The sequence below is a fragment of the Salmo salar genome, chromosome ssa21 (assembly GCF_905237065.1).
Source record: "Salmo salar chromosome ssa21, Ssal_v3.1, whole genome shotgun sequence".
NCBI classification, from domain to species: domain Eukaryota; kingdom Metazoa; phylum Chordata; class Actinopteri; order Salmoniformes; family Salmonidae; genus Salmo; species Salmo salar.
The window spans coordinates 9,378,784-9,394,935 of record NC_059462.1 but is presented as its reverse complement, the minus strand read 5'-3'; the positions used below and the strand labels follow the sequence as shown (position 1 = coordinate 9,394,935).

The window sequence follows — 16,152 nt, the reverse complement described above, 5'->3', positions numbered from 1 at the left end:
AATAAAATAAATGATATTTTAACCCATGCATCAGTAGTAACTTAATTTATACTTCTAACTTGACTGGGTGTTCACTTAAATAATTTGTTAGGTATTAACACACTTTTTTGAAGGTTGTCAAAGAGACGGCATCATCGACGTGACCCTGTGACCGATGATGCCCTCTGGTGGTTATATTTCTAAGTAAAACACTTTAGGTTACGACCGTAACCCCGGGTTCTCTATAGTATGAGAGGTATTTTACTTGTGGCCTATGCCCCCAGCGTATTTGTCAGAAGCCTTTATTACACTATACCAGCCATGATTGGCTGGACGTCGAGATGTGTGCGTCGGGGAAGGGTGTCCTTCCTACCCTATAAAAAGGTCCCACACAGCATCTGACTCATTCAAAATTAGCAACAGCTCTTCCTCACTCATGCAAGGAGGGTGGTCTGGTGAAATACCTCACTCATACTATCAGAGAACCGGGGTTACGGTTGTCACCTAAAGTTAACTTTTGAGTATTTGTTTCGGTATTTAACTTATGGGATATACTAACTCCTGTATTGCCAGACAAGCTTATCCTGACGACGACTGCCATGTGCGATATAACACACAAATGGGCCTTGACCCTCAGAAGATTCTACACATAAAACAGTATGTGCCAGGGTTGTTGTGGTGACACCGAAAAAAAGTAAAACTTTGCAAATGTATGAGGCAAAGCCCAGCAAAACCTAGAGACTTCCTTAAAATTTCGTGCACCAGCTGTTGTTTACAAATACACATAGATCCAGTCGCAAAAGCGTAAAACCCGCCAGCTGTTTGTTATTCATCTCGTCGTTCAGCCACGACTCGGTGAAACATAAAATATTACAGTTTTTAGTTTCCCAACTCGCTGGAATACTTAATGGCGCCAGAAGAGATGGCTGCCGTTTTACAGTCCCATAACAAATTGTGCTATTGTGTGTGTTTTTTCGTGTTATTTGTAACTTATTTTGTACATAATGTTTCTGCCACCATCTCTTATGACCACAAGGCAAGTGTTACCGGAGCGCCAAGTCGAGTTCCAAAAGACTTCTTAACAGTTTCTATCCCCAAGCCAAAAGACTCCTGAACATCTAATGAAATAGCTACCCAGACTATTTGCATTGGTTTAATTTTATTTTTGGCAGTGAAACGAGGCTACTCAGGCGAGTAGGGTCGCACCCCAACCCGAGAGAGATTAGTCAATCTTGACTACTTTTCTGGATAAAACAGTGCCCATCTGGACACCCTGTTACAGAAATGTCGGGTGTCTCCAGGAGTGCAGTGCAACCTATTGAGATTTGTACACTGATGTTTGTGACGTATTGGGCTCAGACCCAGCATTGAAACCCTCTCATATTCAAGCGTCCTAATGCGATGACTACTAAAGCTGATGCCATCAAACCTAGCAGCCTCAGCATGTTTTGAAAGAGACCAGGTACCCTGTGTGAAACAGTGCTAGGCAATTCTGGAATGTTCTTATACGTTCCACTGAAAGGCGAGCTTTGAATGATACCGAATCTAGGGTTAAACCTAGGAACAGTCTGCGTGGGAATCAGAACGCTCTTCAATGGGTTTATTCTGAAACCTAGAAATGTCAGGTGTTCCAAGAGCAGCTGACTGTTCTATAGCATTGCGATTTCCTCCCGGAGGACACACGCTGATTCCCCCTGAGTCTGAGTGTATATAAATCCCTCTAATCGAGGTGGGGTGACTGCGAATTGCAGCAGCACCCTCTGTTGGGGGTTGGGTTGTGTTTCAGAGGACGCACGGCTCTCGACCTTCGCCTCTCCCGAGTCCATACGGGAGTTGCAGCGATGAGACAAGACTAACTACCAATTGGATAGGGGAGAAACAGGATAAAAAAATGTAACAATAAAAACAATTTTAGGTGGGGAAAAACAAACAATGCAGTTAAGAAAAATATGTGTCAAGTAAAAAATAAAAGTAACAAATAATTAGAGCAGCAGTAAAATAACAGCAGCGAGGCTATATACAGGGGGTACCAGTACAGAGTCAATGTGCGGGGGCACCGGTTAGTCAAGGCAATTGAGGTAAGATGTAACGTCCTCTCACTGTCCTCAACTTAACATGTGTAAATATTTGTATGAACATAAGATTCAACAACTGAGACATAAACTGAACAAGTTCCACAGACATGTGACTAACATAAATGGAATAATGTGTCCCTGAACAAAGGGGGGGGGGTCAAAATCAAAAGTAACAGTCAGTATCTGGTGTGGCCACCAGCTGCATTAAGTACTGCAGTGCATCTCCTCCTCATGGACTGCACCAGATTTGCCAGTTCTTGCTGTGAGATGTTACCCCACTCTTCCACCAAGGCACCTGCAAGTTCCAGGACATTTCTGGGGGGAATGGCCCTAGCCCTCACCCTCTGATCCAACAGGTCCCAGACGTGCCCAATGGGATTGAGATCCGGGCTCTTCGCTGGCCATGGCAGAACACTGACATTCCTGTCCTGCAGGAAATCACACACAGAACGAGCAGTATGGCTGGTGGCACTGTCATGCTGGAGGGTCATGTCAGGATGAGCCTGCAGAAAGGGTACCACATGAGGGAGGAGGATGTCTTCCCTGTAACGCACAGCATTGAGATTGCCTGCAATGACAGCAAGCTCAGTCCGATGATGCTGTGTCACACTGCCCCAGACCATGACGGACCCTTCACCTCCAAATTGATCCGCTCCAAATTACAGGCCTCGGTGTAACGCTCATTCCTTCGACGACAAACGTGAATCCGACTATCACCCCTGGTGAGACAAAACTGACTCGTCAGTGAAGAGCACTTATTGCCAGACCTGTCTGGTCCAGCGACGGTGGGTTTGTGCCCATAGGCGATGTTGTTGCCAGTGATGTCTGGTGAGGACCTGCCTTACAACAGGCCTACATGCTCTCAGTACAGCCTCTCTCAGCCTATTGCAGACAGTCTGAGCACTGATGGAGGGATTGTGCATTCCTTGTGTAACTCGTGCAGTTGTTGTTGCCATCCTGTACCTGTCCCGCAGGTGTGATGCTCGGATGTACCGATCCTGTGCAGGTGTTGTTGCACGTGGTCTGAAACTGCGAGGACGATCAGCTGTCCGTCCTGTCTCCCTGTAGCGCTGGCTTAGGAGTCTCACAGTATGGACGTTGCAATGCCTCCTTGCAGCATGCCTAAGGCATGTTCACGCAGATGAGAGGACCCTGGGCATGGGACCCTGGGCAGGGACCCTGGGGATCTTTCTTTTGGTGTTTTTCAGAGTCAGTTGAAAGGCCTCTTTAGTGTCCTATGTTTTCATAACTGTGACCTTATTTGCCTAACGTCTGTAAGCTGTTAGTGTCTTAACAACCGTTCCACAGGTGCATGTTCATTAATTGTTTATGGTTCATTGAACAAGCATGGGAAACAGTGTTTAAACCCTTTACAATGAAGATCTGTGAAGTTATTTATTTAGTTATGAAGGTAGAGTTAAAGTGACTCTGAATAGATAAACAAAGTAGCAGCAGCGTAAAGGGGGGGGGCAATGCAAATAATCTGGATAGCCATTTGATAAACTGTTCAGGAGTCTTATGGCTTGGTGATAGAAGCTGTTAAGAAGTCTTTATACCTAGACTTGGCGCTCCGGTACCGCTTCACGTGCGGTAGTAGAGAGAATATTCTATGACTAGGGTGGCTGGAATCTTTGACAATTTTTAGGGCCTTCCTTTGACAACGCCTGGTAGAGGTACTGGATGGCAGGAAGCTTGGCCCCAGTGATGTACTGGGCTGTATGTTCTACCCTCTGTAGTGCCTTGCGGTCGGAGGACGAGCAGTTGCCATACCAGGCAGTGATGCAACCAGTCAGGATGCTCTCGATGGTGCAGCTATAGCACCTTTGAGGATCTGAGGACCATTGCCAAATCTTTGCAGTCTCCTGAGGGGGAATAGGCTTTGTCGTGCCCTATTCACGGCGGTCAAGGAACTTGAAGCTCTCAACCTGCTCCAATATAGCCCCATTGAGGAGAATGGTGTCCTGCTCGGTCCTCCTTTTCCTGTAGTCCACAATCATCTCCTTTGTCTTGATCACATAGCGGGAGAGGTTGTTGTCCTGGCACCACACGGCCAGGTCTCTGACCTCCTCCCTATAGGCTGTCTCATCATTGTGGGTGATCAGGCCTACCACTGTTGTGTGGTAGGCAAACTTGATGATGGTGTTGGAGTCATGCCTGGCCACACAGTCATGAGTGAACAGGGAGTACAGGAGGGGACTGAGCAAACACCCCTGAGGGGCCCCCGTGTTGAGGATCAGCGTGGCGGATGTGTTGTTACCTACACTTACCACCTGGGGGTAGCCCATCAGGAAGTCCAGGATTCAGTTGCAGAGGGAGGTGTTTAGTCCCAGGGTCTTTAGCTTAATGATGAGCTTTGAGGGCACTATGGTGTTGAACGCTGAGCTGTAGTCAATGAATAGCATTCTCACATAGGAGTTCCTTTTGTCTAGGTGGGAAAGGGCCGTGTGGAGTGCAATAGAGATTACATCATCTGTGTATCTGTTGGGGCGGTATGCAAATTGGAGTGGGTCTAGGGTGTTGGTATTACAGACTCCGTCAGGGACAGGTTGAAAATGTCAATGACGATATTTGCCAGTTGGTCTGCGCATTCTCGGAGTACACGTCATGGTAATCCGTCTGGCCATGCGGCCTTGTGAATGTTGACCTGTTTAAAAGGTCTTACGTCGGCAACTGAGAGCATGATCACACAGTCGTCCGGAACAGCTGATGCTCTCATGCATGTTTCAGTGTTAATTGCCTCAAAATGAGCACAGAAGTAATTTAGCTCATCTGGTAGGCTCGTGTCACTGGGCAGCTTGCAGCTGTGCTTCCCTTTGTAGTCTGTAATAGTTTGCAAGCCCTGCCAAATCTGACGAGTGTCGAAGCCAGTATAGTACCATTCAATCTTAGTCCTGTATTGACGCTTTGGCTGTTTGATGGTTCGTCGGATTTGTTATAAGCTTACAGGTTAGAGTCCCGCTCCTTGAAAGCATCAACTCTACCCATTAGCTCAGTGCGGATGTTGTCTGTCATCCATGGCTTCTGGTTGGGGTATGTACTTACAGTCACTGTGGGGACGACGTCATGGATGCACTTATTGATGAAGCCAGTGAAAGATGTGGTGTACTCCTCAATGCCATCGGAAAAATCCCGGAACATATTCCAGTCTGTGCTAGCAAAACAGTCCTGTAGCATACCATCCGTGTCATCTGACCACTTCCGTATTGAGCGAGTCACTGGTACTTCCTGCTTTAGTTTTTGCTTGTGAGCAGGTAACAGGAGGATAGAATTATGGTCAGATTTGCAAAATGGAGGGCGAGGGAGAGCTTTGTACACGTCTCTGTGTGTGGCATAAAGGTGGTCTAGAGTTTTTTTCCCCCTCTGGTCGCACGTTTAATATGCTGGTAGAATTATGGTAAAACGGATTTAAGTTTCCCTGCATTAAAGTCCCCAGCCACTAGGAGCGGCGTCTCTGGATGAGCGTTTTGCTGTTTGCTTACGGCCATATACAGCTCATTGAGTGTGGTCTTAGTGCCAGCATCGGTTTATGGTGGTAAATAGATAGTTACAAAGAATATAGAAGAATACTGTCTTGGTAAATAGTGTGATCTACAGCTTATCATGAGATACTCTACCTCAGGCGAGCAAAACCTTGAGACTTCCTTAGGTTTCATGCACCAGCTGTTGTTTACAAATATACATACACTACCGTTCAAAAGTTTGGGTTCACTTAGAAATGTCCTTGTTTTCAATGAAAACATACATGAAATGAGTTGCAAAAGGAATAGAAAAAATAGTCAAGACATTGACAAGGTTATAAATAATGATTTTTAATTGAAATAATTGTGTCCTTCAAACATTGCTTTCGTCAAAGAATCCCCCATATGTAGCAATTACAGCCTTGCAGACCTTTGGCATTCTAGTTGTCAGTTTGTTGAGGTAATCTGAAGAGATTTCACCTCATGCTTCCTGAAGCACCTCCCACACGTTGGATTGGCTTGATGGGCACTTCTTACGTACCATACTGTCAAGCTGCTCCCACAACAGATCAATAGGGTTGAGATCCGGTGACTGTGCTGGCCAGCTGACTGCTTCTTCCCTAAATAGTTATTGCATAGTTTGGAGCTGTGCTTTGGGTCATTGTCCTGATGTAGGAAGAAACTGGCTTCAATTAAGCACCATCCACAGGGTATGGCATGGCGTTGCAAAATGGAGTGATTTACATTTAAGTCATTTAGCAGACGCTCTTATCCAGAGCGACTTACAAATTGGTGCATTCACCTTATGATATCCAGTGGAACAACCACTTTACAATAGTGCATCTAAATCTTTTAAGGGGGGGGGGTTAGAAGGATTACTTTATCCTATCCTAGGTGAGGTCAAAAGAGGAGAGGAGTGGAAGGAAGGAGGCAGAGAGGAATGAGTCAAAGGTAGACGTGGAGAGGTTAAAGTCACCCAGAAATGTGAGAGGTGAGCCATCCTTAGGAAAGGAACTTATCAAGGCGTCAAGCTCATTGATGAACTCTCCAAGGGAACCTGGAGGGCGATAAATGATAAGGATGTTAAGCTTGAAAGGGCTGGTAACTGTGACAGCATGGAATTCAAATGAGGCGATAGACGATGGGTCAGGGGAGAAAGAGAGAATGTCCACTTGGGAGAGATGAGGATTCCAGTGCCACCACCCCGCTGGCCAGATGCTCTCGGGGTATGCGAGAACACGTGGGCAGACGAGGAGAGAGCAGTAGGAGTAGCAGTGTTATCTGTGGTAATCCATGTTTCCGTCAGCGCCAAGAAGTCGAGGGACTGGAGGGTAGCATAGGCTGAGATGAACTCTGCCTTGTTGGCCGCAGACCGGCAGTTCCAGAGGCTGCCGGAGACCTGGAACTCCACGTGGGTCGTGCGTGCTGGGACCACCAGGTTAGAGTGGCAGCGGCCACGCAGTGTGAAGCGTTTGTATGGCCTGTGCAGAGGGGAGAGAACAGGGATAGACAGACACATAGTTGACAGGCTACAGAAGAGGCTACGCTAATGCAAAGGAGATTGGAATGACAAGTGGACTACACGTCTCGAATGTTCAGAAAGTTAAGCTTACATTGCAAAAATCTTATTGACTAAAATGATTAAAATGATACAGTACTGCTGGCTGGTGAAGTAGGCTAGCTAGCAGTGGCTGCGTTGTTGACTTTGTTTGAAAGTGTAGCTGGCTAGGTAACCTCGATAGTTTCAGTGCTACACCTTATCATGATACAAAGGCAACTATGTAGCTAGCTAACATAACACTAATCAAGACGTTCCTTTGTAATGTATTTAGTTTCTACAATGCTGCTCGTCGGTAATAGTTGGCTAGGTTTGGAAATGGCGTCGCGGGGGACGAAAATAGCTGGCTAGCTAACCTCGATAATTACTCTAAACTACACAATTATCAAACTATGACAAAGACAACTTATTGACTAAAATGACTAAAATGATACAGTACCGCTGGCTGGTGAAGTAGGCTAGCTAGCAGTGGCTGCGTTGTTGACTTTGTTTGAAAGTGTAGCTGGCTAGGTAACCTCGATAGTTTCAGTGCTACACCTTATCATGATACAAAGGCAACTATGTAGCTAGCTAACACTAGCTAACCTGGCTAGCTAACCTCGATAATTACTCTAAACTACACAATTATCTTAGATGCAAAGACAACTATGTAGCTTGCTAACACTACACTAATCAAATCGTTCCGTTGTAATGTATTAGTTTCTATTAGTTTCTACAGTGCTGCTAGTCGGTAGAAGTTGGCTAGCTAGCAGTGTTGACTAAGTAGGAGAATGGTGGCGCGGCGCGGCGGATGAAAATAGCTGGCTAGCTAACCTCGATAATTACTCTAAACTACACAATTATCTTCGATACAAAGACATAAGTAGCTAGCTAAAAAATTGCTCAGATCAAACAAATCAAACCGTTGTAATGTAATGAGATGTAATATTACCTGCGGAGCGAAGTGCAGCACACCTACTCGCTCCAAACCCGGAAGCATCCATACCTTTTCAACAAGTCAGTTCGTTGTGAGTGATAGCCTTCCTTCTTCAAAATCCCTTTTACCCTGTTCAAATCTCCCACTTTACCACCACCAAAGCCCCCCCCCAGACCATCACATTGCCTCCACCATGCTTGACAAATGGCGTCAAGCACTCCTCCAGCATCTTTTAATTTTTTCTGCGTCTCACGAATGTTCTTCTTTGTGATCCGAACACCTCAAACTTAGATATGTCTGTCCGGAACACTTTTTCTGATCTTCCTCTGTCCAGTGTCTGTGTTCTTTTGCCATTCTTAATCTTTTCTTTTTATTGGCCAGTCTGCGATATGGCTTTTTCTTTGCAACTCTGCCCAGAAGGCCAGCATCCCGAGTCGCCTCTTCACTATTGACGTTGAGACTGGTGTTTGGCGGGTACTATTTAATGAAGCTGCCAGTTGAGGACTTGTGAGGTGTCTGTTTCTCACACTAGACACTAATATACTTGTCCTCTTGCCCAGTTGTGCACCGGGGCCTCCCATTCCTCTTTCTATTCTGGTTAGAGCCAGTTTGCACTGTTCTGTGTTGGGAGTAGTACACAGCGTTGTACGAGATCGTCAGTTTATTGGCAATTTCTCACATGGAATAGTCACAGTGAAGAGGGCACAGTGTGGACAGGAGCCAAGGGAGACTGACACTTCCTGGCCATGTTGCAGCCCGAGGCAAGCGGAGCACACCTAGTTGGTATCCTTCGCCGATATCTTGTTTTCACAGGTGCAGATTCGTGCCAGGAGCTTCCACTCGTTTGGAGTGGGAGATGCTTTTGTTGCCATAGCTGGGATGCTATGTTTTAGTTTTCACTCTGTGGCACACAAATGGCCGGATATCGTTTCCAAAATGACATAAGAAAAAATATAAAATGTTTTAATAGCTACACTAAGCTGAGTAAAACCACAAAAGCTAGCTAGCGTGGTGGCTAGCTTGCTAACGACTAGTCACTGTTGGGGTACAGCCAACTTTGTCGTGAACGAGGTAGCCGTGTCACAGTACCCGTTCCTCCCTCTAAGAATTTTCCTCTATGGCGAAGGAAATGGAAAATTGCCACCACCGCACAGTCCAGAGAATCGGGCCCGGCGAGCAAGTTCTAAGCTTACGTCTGTGAACAGTTTAGCTAACTCTCTAAAATGCAGCCGTGTCGAGGTAAGTTTTCTGATGAGAATGACTCAGAGACGCTGCGTCTGACCTTTTGGCGTGTAGGAGGGACACCCTTCCCCGACGCACACGTCTCGACGTCCAGCCAATCATGGCTGGTGTAGTTTAGCAAAGGCTTCTGAAGAATACGCTGGGGGCGTATCCCATAAGTGAAATACCGAAACGATTACTTGAAAGAGAATAACATTGTGTTATCTGATCACAGAACAATTGTCTCCCTAGGACAGGGTCATTCTGACATGTATTGCACAAAAAGCTGAAAACCATCAATACAATTATTGATCAGCAAAAAAAACATACTTTGCCTTTGAATTGTTTAGTTGGGCCTGGGTATTTTCATATTTTCCTATAGATGTTGTTTGTGGAATGCACAGTTAAAATAAGATATGTGTTTGTTTATTTCTGCAGAAAGAAATATATAGGACAGAAGGAGAGATATTCTCTATCTTATAGAACAGAAAACCATGTCCATTCTATGCTGTAGATCTTCATCTGCTGCTCTCTAAGCGTTGGGCTCACGAGCTGAGCCCCTGGTTCATCTCTCTAAAGATACACAGAAAGAAAACACGCATTCATGTATCGCTAATTAAAACTTACCAATTAAAACTTGACATTTGTCATTGTCTTTTAATACAATAATGGTGGTGAAATGGAGAGATACAGGAGCTTTTGCATAGAGTGTAGTTCTGACACAGATGTCCAATCCTATTGGTAATTGATCAGCCATGGGGAGTGGTGGTGGCGGTGAGCTTTGTCCTCATTGGGTGAGGAGCAAACTGACTTTATTCTTATTTGGACATTTGCAGCAGAAGAAAAATGTTAGCGTGGAAAATGTATTGATTGGCAGAAATTATTTAAACCCTGTTGTGAAGGGTTACTGGGCATGCAATGAAGCTGCCCCTCTAAAATCAAGGGGATGTGTGGCCGAGGCTGGGGTCATTCCTAATTCTGTCAACCTGACAGAATTAGGGAGACATGGTTGGCTATGCAAGCCCCAAACCTTTGGTACATTCGGTGCAAAATATATATTTACACACACCCACAACAGGTGCAGACATACATGTACACAAGGATGAGACATACAGGACCAGCACACACCGTGTGGTTCTCTGTGTAGCCATGAACCATGACCTCTAACCTATCATCAAGACAGGTGATCTCATGAATGTAACAAAACAATTCCCTTAAAGTGTGTTGCCATAGTACTTCGGTAACACTAGTCATAACCCTTCATATAAACAAACATAATGCTTATAACATTTCACAATTGTGAAGCCATAAACAATGTGGCACAAAACCTAAATATTTATTTAACCGCGTCCACCTCATCACGGACACATTTATAACGCATTATAGCAGCATACCCTACAGTTCATACCCGGCTCCTCCCGCCCTTTTCTCAACATCAATTGCGATATCCTCATGCAAAAGCTATTAAGGACAGACTTGTGTTGCACTATTTCGGCATGCAAATATCGAGATATAACACAACACCTTTTAGGGGTCCCGGACTCAGTGCAGCTCACAGAGTTGCTGAGATGGACCTTGCATGCAGTTTCAAGTCAGGCTGAGATATGAAGTCTTCCTCCACAATGCATCACAGTGGGGCTTCCAGCCCGGGTTGTCTGTCTAGCTCGCACAGACCTCTGTACAGTAGTTGTAATCATGCGTACACACATAAAAAGTGTGTGTGTGTGTCTGAATGAGTCTGTTGGGTAGGGGTTATGCACTGAGAAGTCCAAAACCAGGATGAACACGTGCTTTCAAGAAATCATAAGCATCTGTGTAGGTGTGTAGTGTATGTCCCGAGCTTAAAGATGCTTCCATAGCTGTGTGTACGGTACTGAAGTAAGTACCATATCATGTGCTGCCCTCGTGTTTGTATCCTGGAACTATTTTAGAATACAATTAAAGAGTTGTAGCTCTGTTTTTGTTGTGTGTAACACACCTAAAGCCATTTGAATGTTCTTTTGACCGACCAAATAAACATTACAAAGTCTCTCGTTACAACTTTTCGGCTGTGACCCAAGAGGAAGAAATGGGTGCGCCCCACTATCGGGTCCCCAACCAACCCTCCTCAAAACACTGAGTGAAAGTGTCTCTCATAAAAAGGCACGTGTCCGGTGCCACTTTCAGTCTCGGCTTCCATATTCCACAAATTTTAAGTGATCCACTTCCTGGTGCGGCTCCGGTGTTTATTTTTCTTTGGCCGCAAAGGCTCCTCAGTCCTCCTACTACAGCAAGCCAGAGGTGCTGAAGTTTCATACATTGTCTTTTATGTGATACATTCATCAGTTCAGTGGATGGGAGGCAATATCATTAGTGAGAAATAGAGCCTTGTTAGGCAATGTCTCAGTGTGTGTGGAGCTACATATCTGTATGAGAAAGTGCATCTAATTTATTTTGAAAAAGAGTGACCCTACAATTGTATTTATTATCGTGAGTTAGTGTGTGCCAGTTTTAGAGCCTTGCTCATGTAGTCTAGCATAAGAAGTCAAGTAAGAAGTCAAAAAAAAAAAAAAATAAATGTATGAAATGAAATGTATGCATTCACTACTGTAAGTCGCTCTGGATAAGAGCGTCTGCTAAAATGACCCCCCCCACCCCCCCAAAAAAAGTACAATGTGTTTTGGAGTGAGTCAATGCCTTTGGTGCACCTTAGGAGCTGTGACATACAATTTAATCCCCTCAGAAATTAATCATGAGAGTCATCTTGAAAGTGTGTGAGAGTGAATGAGTGTGTGTTTGAAGACAAGGAATTAGTCCATTATGTATTATAGTGTACATAGTCTCCAGTCCCAGAGTAGAAAGACACAGTTCCGAGGTCCAGAGCAGGGGGTCAATCCAGGAGGAAGCATAGGGTATTAGGAAGAGGTGTCTCTGGACTTGAAGGGCAGGCTGAGCCCCTGTAGGAAAAGGGAGATCAAGTAACCAAGGCCAATAAACAGATAAAGCACAAGTGTGGTTGTTGTACACAGGAATCAAATGGAGGGCATCAGTGCAGGTAATGGAACAGTAACGTGATTCCAGGAAGTGTGGGATCAGAGGCAGGAGGTATAGCCAAGCTGGGGGGGGGGGGGGTTTCTTTCTCAATTTGACCCCTGGCTGTGGAAGCCATTTTGGAGAGTTTACTCCAGGCCAAAGGTGCTGGTTTCCTCCACGGCTGTCAGCATCTTCTCATAGAGCATGGAGAACGAAGGGTACGGTGGGAGGTCCAGACGGTTAAAGCATGTGTGAGCCCTGTAGAGAGGCAGACAGAGTGAGAGGAGAGCACTGACAGATACACATAATATACAGTCATGGCCAAAGGTTTTGAGAATGACAAATATTAATTTCCAAAGTTTGCTGCTTCAGTGTCTTTAGATATTTTTTTCAGATGTTACTATGGAATACTGAAGTATAATTACAAGCATTTCATAAGTGTCAAAGGCTTTTATTGACAATTACATGAAGTTGATGCAAAGATTCAATATTTGTAGTGTTGACCCTTCTTTTTCAAGACCTCTGCAATCTGCCCTGGCATGCTGTCAATTAACTTCTGGGCCACATCCTGACTGATGGCAGCCCATTCTTGCTTAATCAATGCTTGGAGTTTGTCAGAATTTGTGGGTTTTTGTTTGTCCACGCGCCTCTTGAGGATTGACCACAAGTTCTCAATGGGATTAAGGTCTGGGGAGTTTCCTGGCCATGGACCCAAAATATCTATGTTTTGTTACCCCGAGCCACTTAGTGATCACTTTTGCCTTATGGCAAGGTTCTCCATGCTGGAAAAGGCATTGTTCGTCACCAAACTGTTCCTGGATGGTTGGGAGAAGTTGCTCTCGGAGAATGTGTTGGTACCATTCTTTATTCATGGCTATGTTCTTAGGCAAAATTGTAAGTGAGCCCACTCCCTTGTCTGAGAAGCAACCCCACACATGAATGGTCTCAGGATGCTTCACTATTGGCATGACACAGGACTGATGGTAGAACTCACCTAGTCATCTCCGGACAAACTTTTTCCCGGATGCCCCAAACAATCGGAAAGGGGATTCATCAGAGAAAATGACTTTACCCCAGTCCTCAGCAGTCCAATCCCTGTACCTTTTGCAGAATATCAGTCTGTCCCTGATGTTTTTCCTGGAGAGAAGTGCCTTCTTTGCTGCCCTTCTTGACACCAGGCCATCCTCCAAAGGTCCTTCAAAGGCCTCACTGTGCGTGCAGATGCACTCACACCTGCCTGCTGCCATTCCTGAGCAAGCTCTGTACTGGTGGTGCCCCGATCCCACAGCTGAATCAACTTTAGGAGACGGTCCTGGCGCTTGCTGGACTTTCTTGGGCGCCCTGAAGCCTTCTTCACAACAATTGAACTGCTCTCCTTGAAGTTCTTGATGATCCGACAAATGGTTGATTTAGGTGCAATCTTACTGGCAGCAATATCCTTGCCTGTGAAGCCATTTTTGTGCAAAGCAATGATGACGGCACGTGGTTTCTTGAAGGTAACCATGATTGACAGAGGAAGAACAATGACTCCAAGTACCAAGCTCCTTTTTAAGCTTCCAGTCTGTTATTTGAACTCAATCAGCATGACAGAGTGATCTCCAGCCCTGTCCTCGTCAACACTCACACCTGTGTTAACGAGAGAATCACTGACATGATGTCAGCTAGTCCTTTTGTGACAGGGCTGAAATGCAGTGGACATGTTTTTGGGGGATTCAGTTCATTTGCATGGCAAAGAGGGACTATGCAATTAATTGCCATTCATCTGATCACTCTTCATAACATTCTGGAGTATATGCAAATTGCCATCATACAAACTGAGGCAGCAGACTTTGTAAAAATTAATATTTGTGTCATTCTCAAAACTTTTGGCCACGACTGTACACGCCCCGCACACACAGTAATTTATGTGCACACATCTCACACACAAATAAGAATAGCTCATATAGACAGGTAGGCAAACATGGACAGACAGACAGAGGGGTGTACTATACCTGGGTAAGGAGGTGATTTTGCCCCACTTCTCCACACAGAACCTTCGTGGTCCATTGCTACCTCTGAGGGAGGCAAAGCCCTCATAGGGAATACTGGAGGTGCCTGTCACAAACTAAGGAGACATATACAATCCCCGTTTAGGTAACATTTTATTTTAGTGCCTAATGACCAGGTATTCGCTGAGAAACTACATGTTAACAGGGCAATTATGTCAATATTACCCGGAATTATTTATCGGTCACTAGGGGATTAATTGTACCAGGAAGTTCCAAATGTTACCAAATAATATCAACTTCAACACCAGATAAATACCAGTGGTAACAGGGCTGAAAAATAAAGAGTTAGCAAAGTTAAGACTGGGGAGCTCAGCCTTTTGTCAGTATCAAACTCTATTGGAGTGTCCCTTGAAAAGTAGTACCTGCAGCAGTCGGAGTCTCTGCTCATTGTTGAACCTCTCCACTGCTGCCCAGAACCAGCGGATGACTATGTGGTGGTCATGGTAACCTGGGGAGAAAGATGAAAGGTGTACCGATCAGCCGTAGACCAAAATAAGCCTGCTGTTCTTAGAAGCACAATCTGTAACAAAAGTGGTGCCCATGAGTTGTGCGGAGCCAAGCAATAACACCTGATTCCATCAAAGTCATGATCTAAATCTTTAACATTAACATTAGATGATGAATATAAATCAGGGGTGTTACTATTTGGCTGGAAAAATGTGCCCCCACACCGTCTGACTCTCCAAGGCTAAGACTGCCCCCCACTGCTCCCCTGTCTCTACCTCCTCTGTACTCTGTGTTGTTCCTCCAGTCTGCCAGGTCAATCTCTGCAGTGCCAGCAATCACCAGCTCCAGCTCTCTGGCATCAAACACAGACACCAGCCTCACGTCCACCACCTGACCAACACATGTCACAATTCTGATACATTTTCTATTACAGAGACATTACCACCTGGCCAATACATATCACAATACTAATATACTCCTAATACATTAGGAGTAACCACATTAATTGTTATTGGCATGCATGATTATCTATTTCAGATAAATTACCACTTGCTGCATCATTATCTATTACAAAATACCTGACGTAGCACTGCATCATTATGCAGATACAATGCCACTTGACTAATACATATCACAATGATGGACCATTATCAATGATGTGTGTGATGCCATAGGGTCCTGTGTTTTGTGCAACTATGTCACAACCTGGATTTTAACCTTTATTTAAAGCTTTTTCATCAAACTGTCCCCTTTTCTTTTTATGTCAGATGTTCCAGCACCATCCTCAGACAATTGCTTAGATTTTTGCTGTAATTCTCATTTCTGGCTAAGGCTTAAAATACAGGATAAAATCTTGCTATGTCACATGATTGCGCAAAACACAGGGCCCTACCTCATAGAAGCCTCGCACCAGGCTCTCAGTCTGCTGAGCCACACCCCTTTCGATGCGCCACTTAACCATGCGCTCAATGTACTCCTTTTTATTCTTCTCTGACACTGGAATACCTGCACCGCCTGGCTTCAGCTCTCTCTCTGTGATCTATAGGGCCGTAAAGATAGAAACACAATATAGGGTGAATCCTACCTTACCATTGATATCAATGAATGACTAAGTAAAGTCAGGATTCACCCCCAAATACAACACATTGTAACAAGCAATTAAATATCAAATGCAGGGTAGTGTATGTAGTCTAAAATGATTGAAGATATATATACAAAACATTAATTATTCAAAACACAAGCATGACACACACACACACCTGTCCGAAGACCTCTTCGTTGACGGTGAAGGTGAGGTCCAGCATGTCCTCGATGTCGTTGTCCTTCATCCACTGTAAACTCTGGTGGAACTCCTCGTCCAGGAACTCCAGGTCACTCAGGTCACATGGGCTGTAGGTGTCAAAGGTCAACAGAGGTGAAAAATGTATCTCATAACTAA

General features: G+C 44.9%; 1 protein-coding gene across 4 annotated transcripts in view; it reads right to left on the bottom strand.

Moving 5' to 3' along the window:
• Window positions 1-9,844: 9,844 nt before the first annotated feature.
• The window catches only part of hecw2a (HECT, C2 and WW domain containing E3 ubiquitin protein ligase 2a), a 48,983-nt gene continuing 42,675 nt past the window's right edge, over window positions 9,845-16,152 (bottom strand). For all 4 annotated transcript variants that reach the window (XM_014163921.2, XM_014163918.2, XM_014163920.2 and 1 more), the window contains exons 25-30: window positions 15,974-16,103; window positions 15,607-15,753; window positions 14,990-15,104; window positions 14,630-14,715; window positions 14,211-14,323; window positions 9,845-12,477 (exon numbers count right to left, since the gene is read on the bottom strand). In XM_014163921.2, coding sequence (XP_014019396.1) covers window positions 12,366-12,477; window positions 14,211-14,323; window positions 14,630-14,715; window positions 14,990-15,104; window positions 15,607-15,753; window positions 15,974-16,103 — 703 coding nt within the window. In that variant the 3' untranslated portion in view covers window positions 9,845-12,365. The remainder of the gene's footprint in view (window positions 12,478-14,210; window positions 14,324-14,629; window positions 14,716-14,989; window positions 15,105-15,606; window positions 15,754-15,973; window positions 16,104-16,152) is intronic.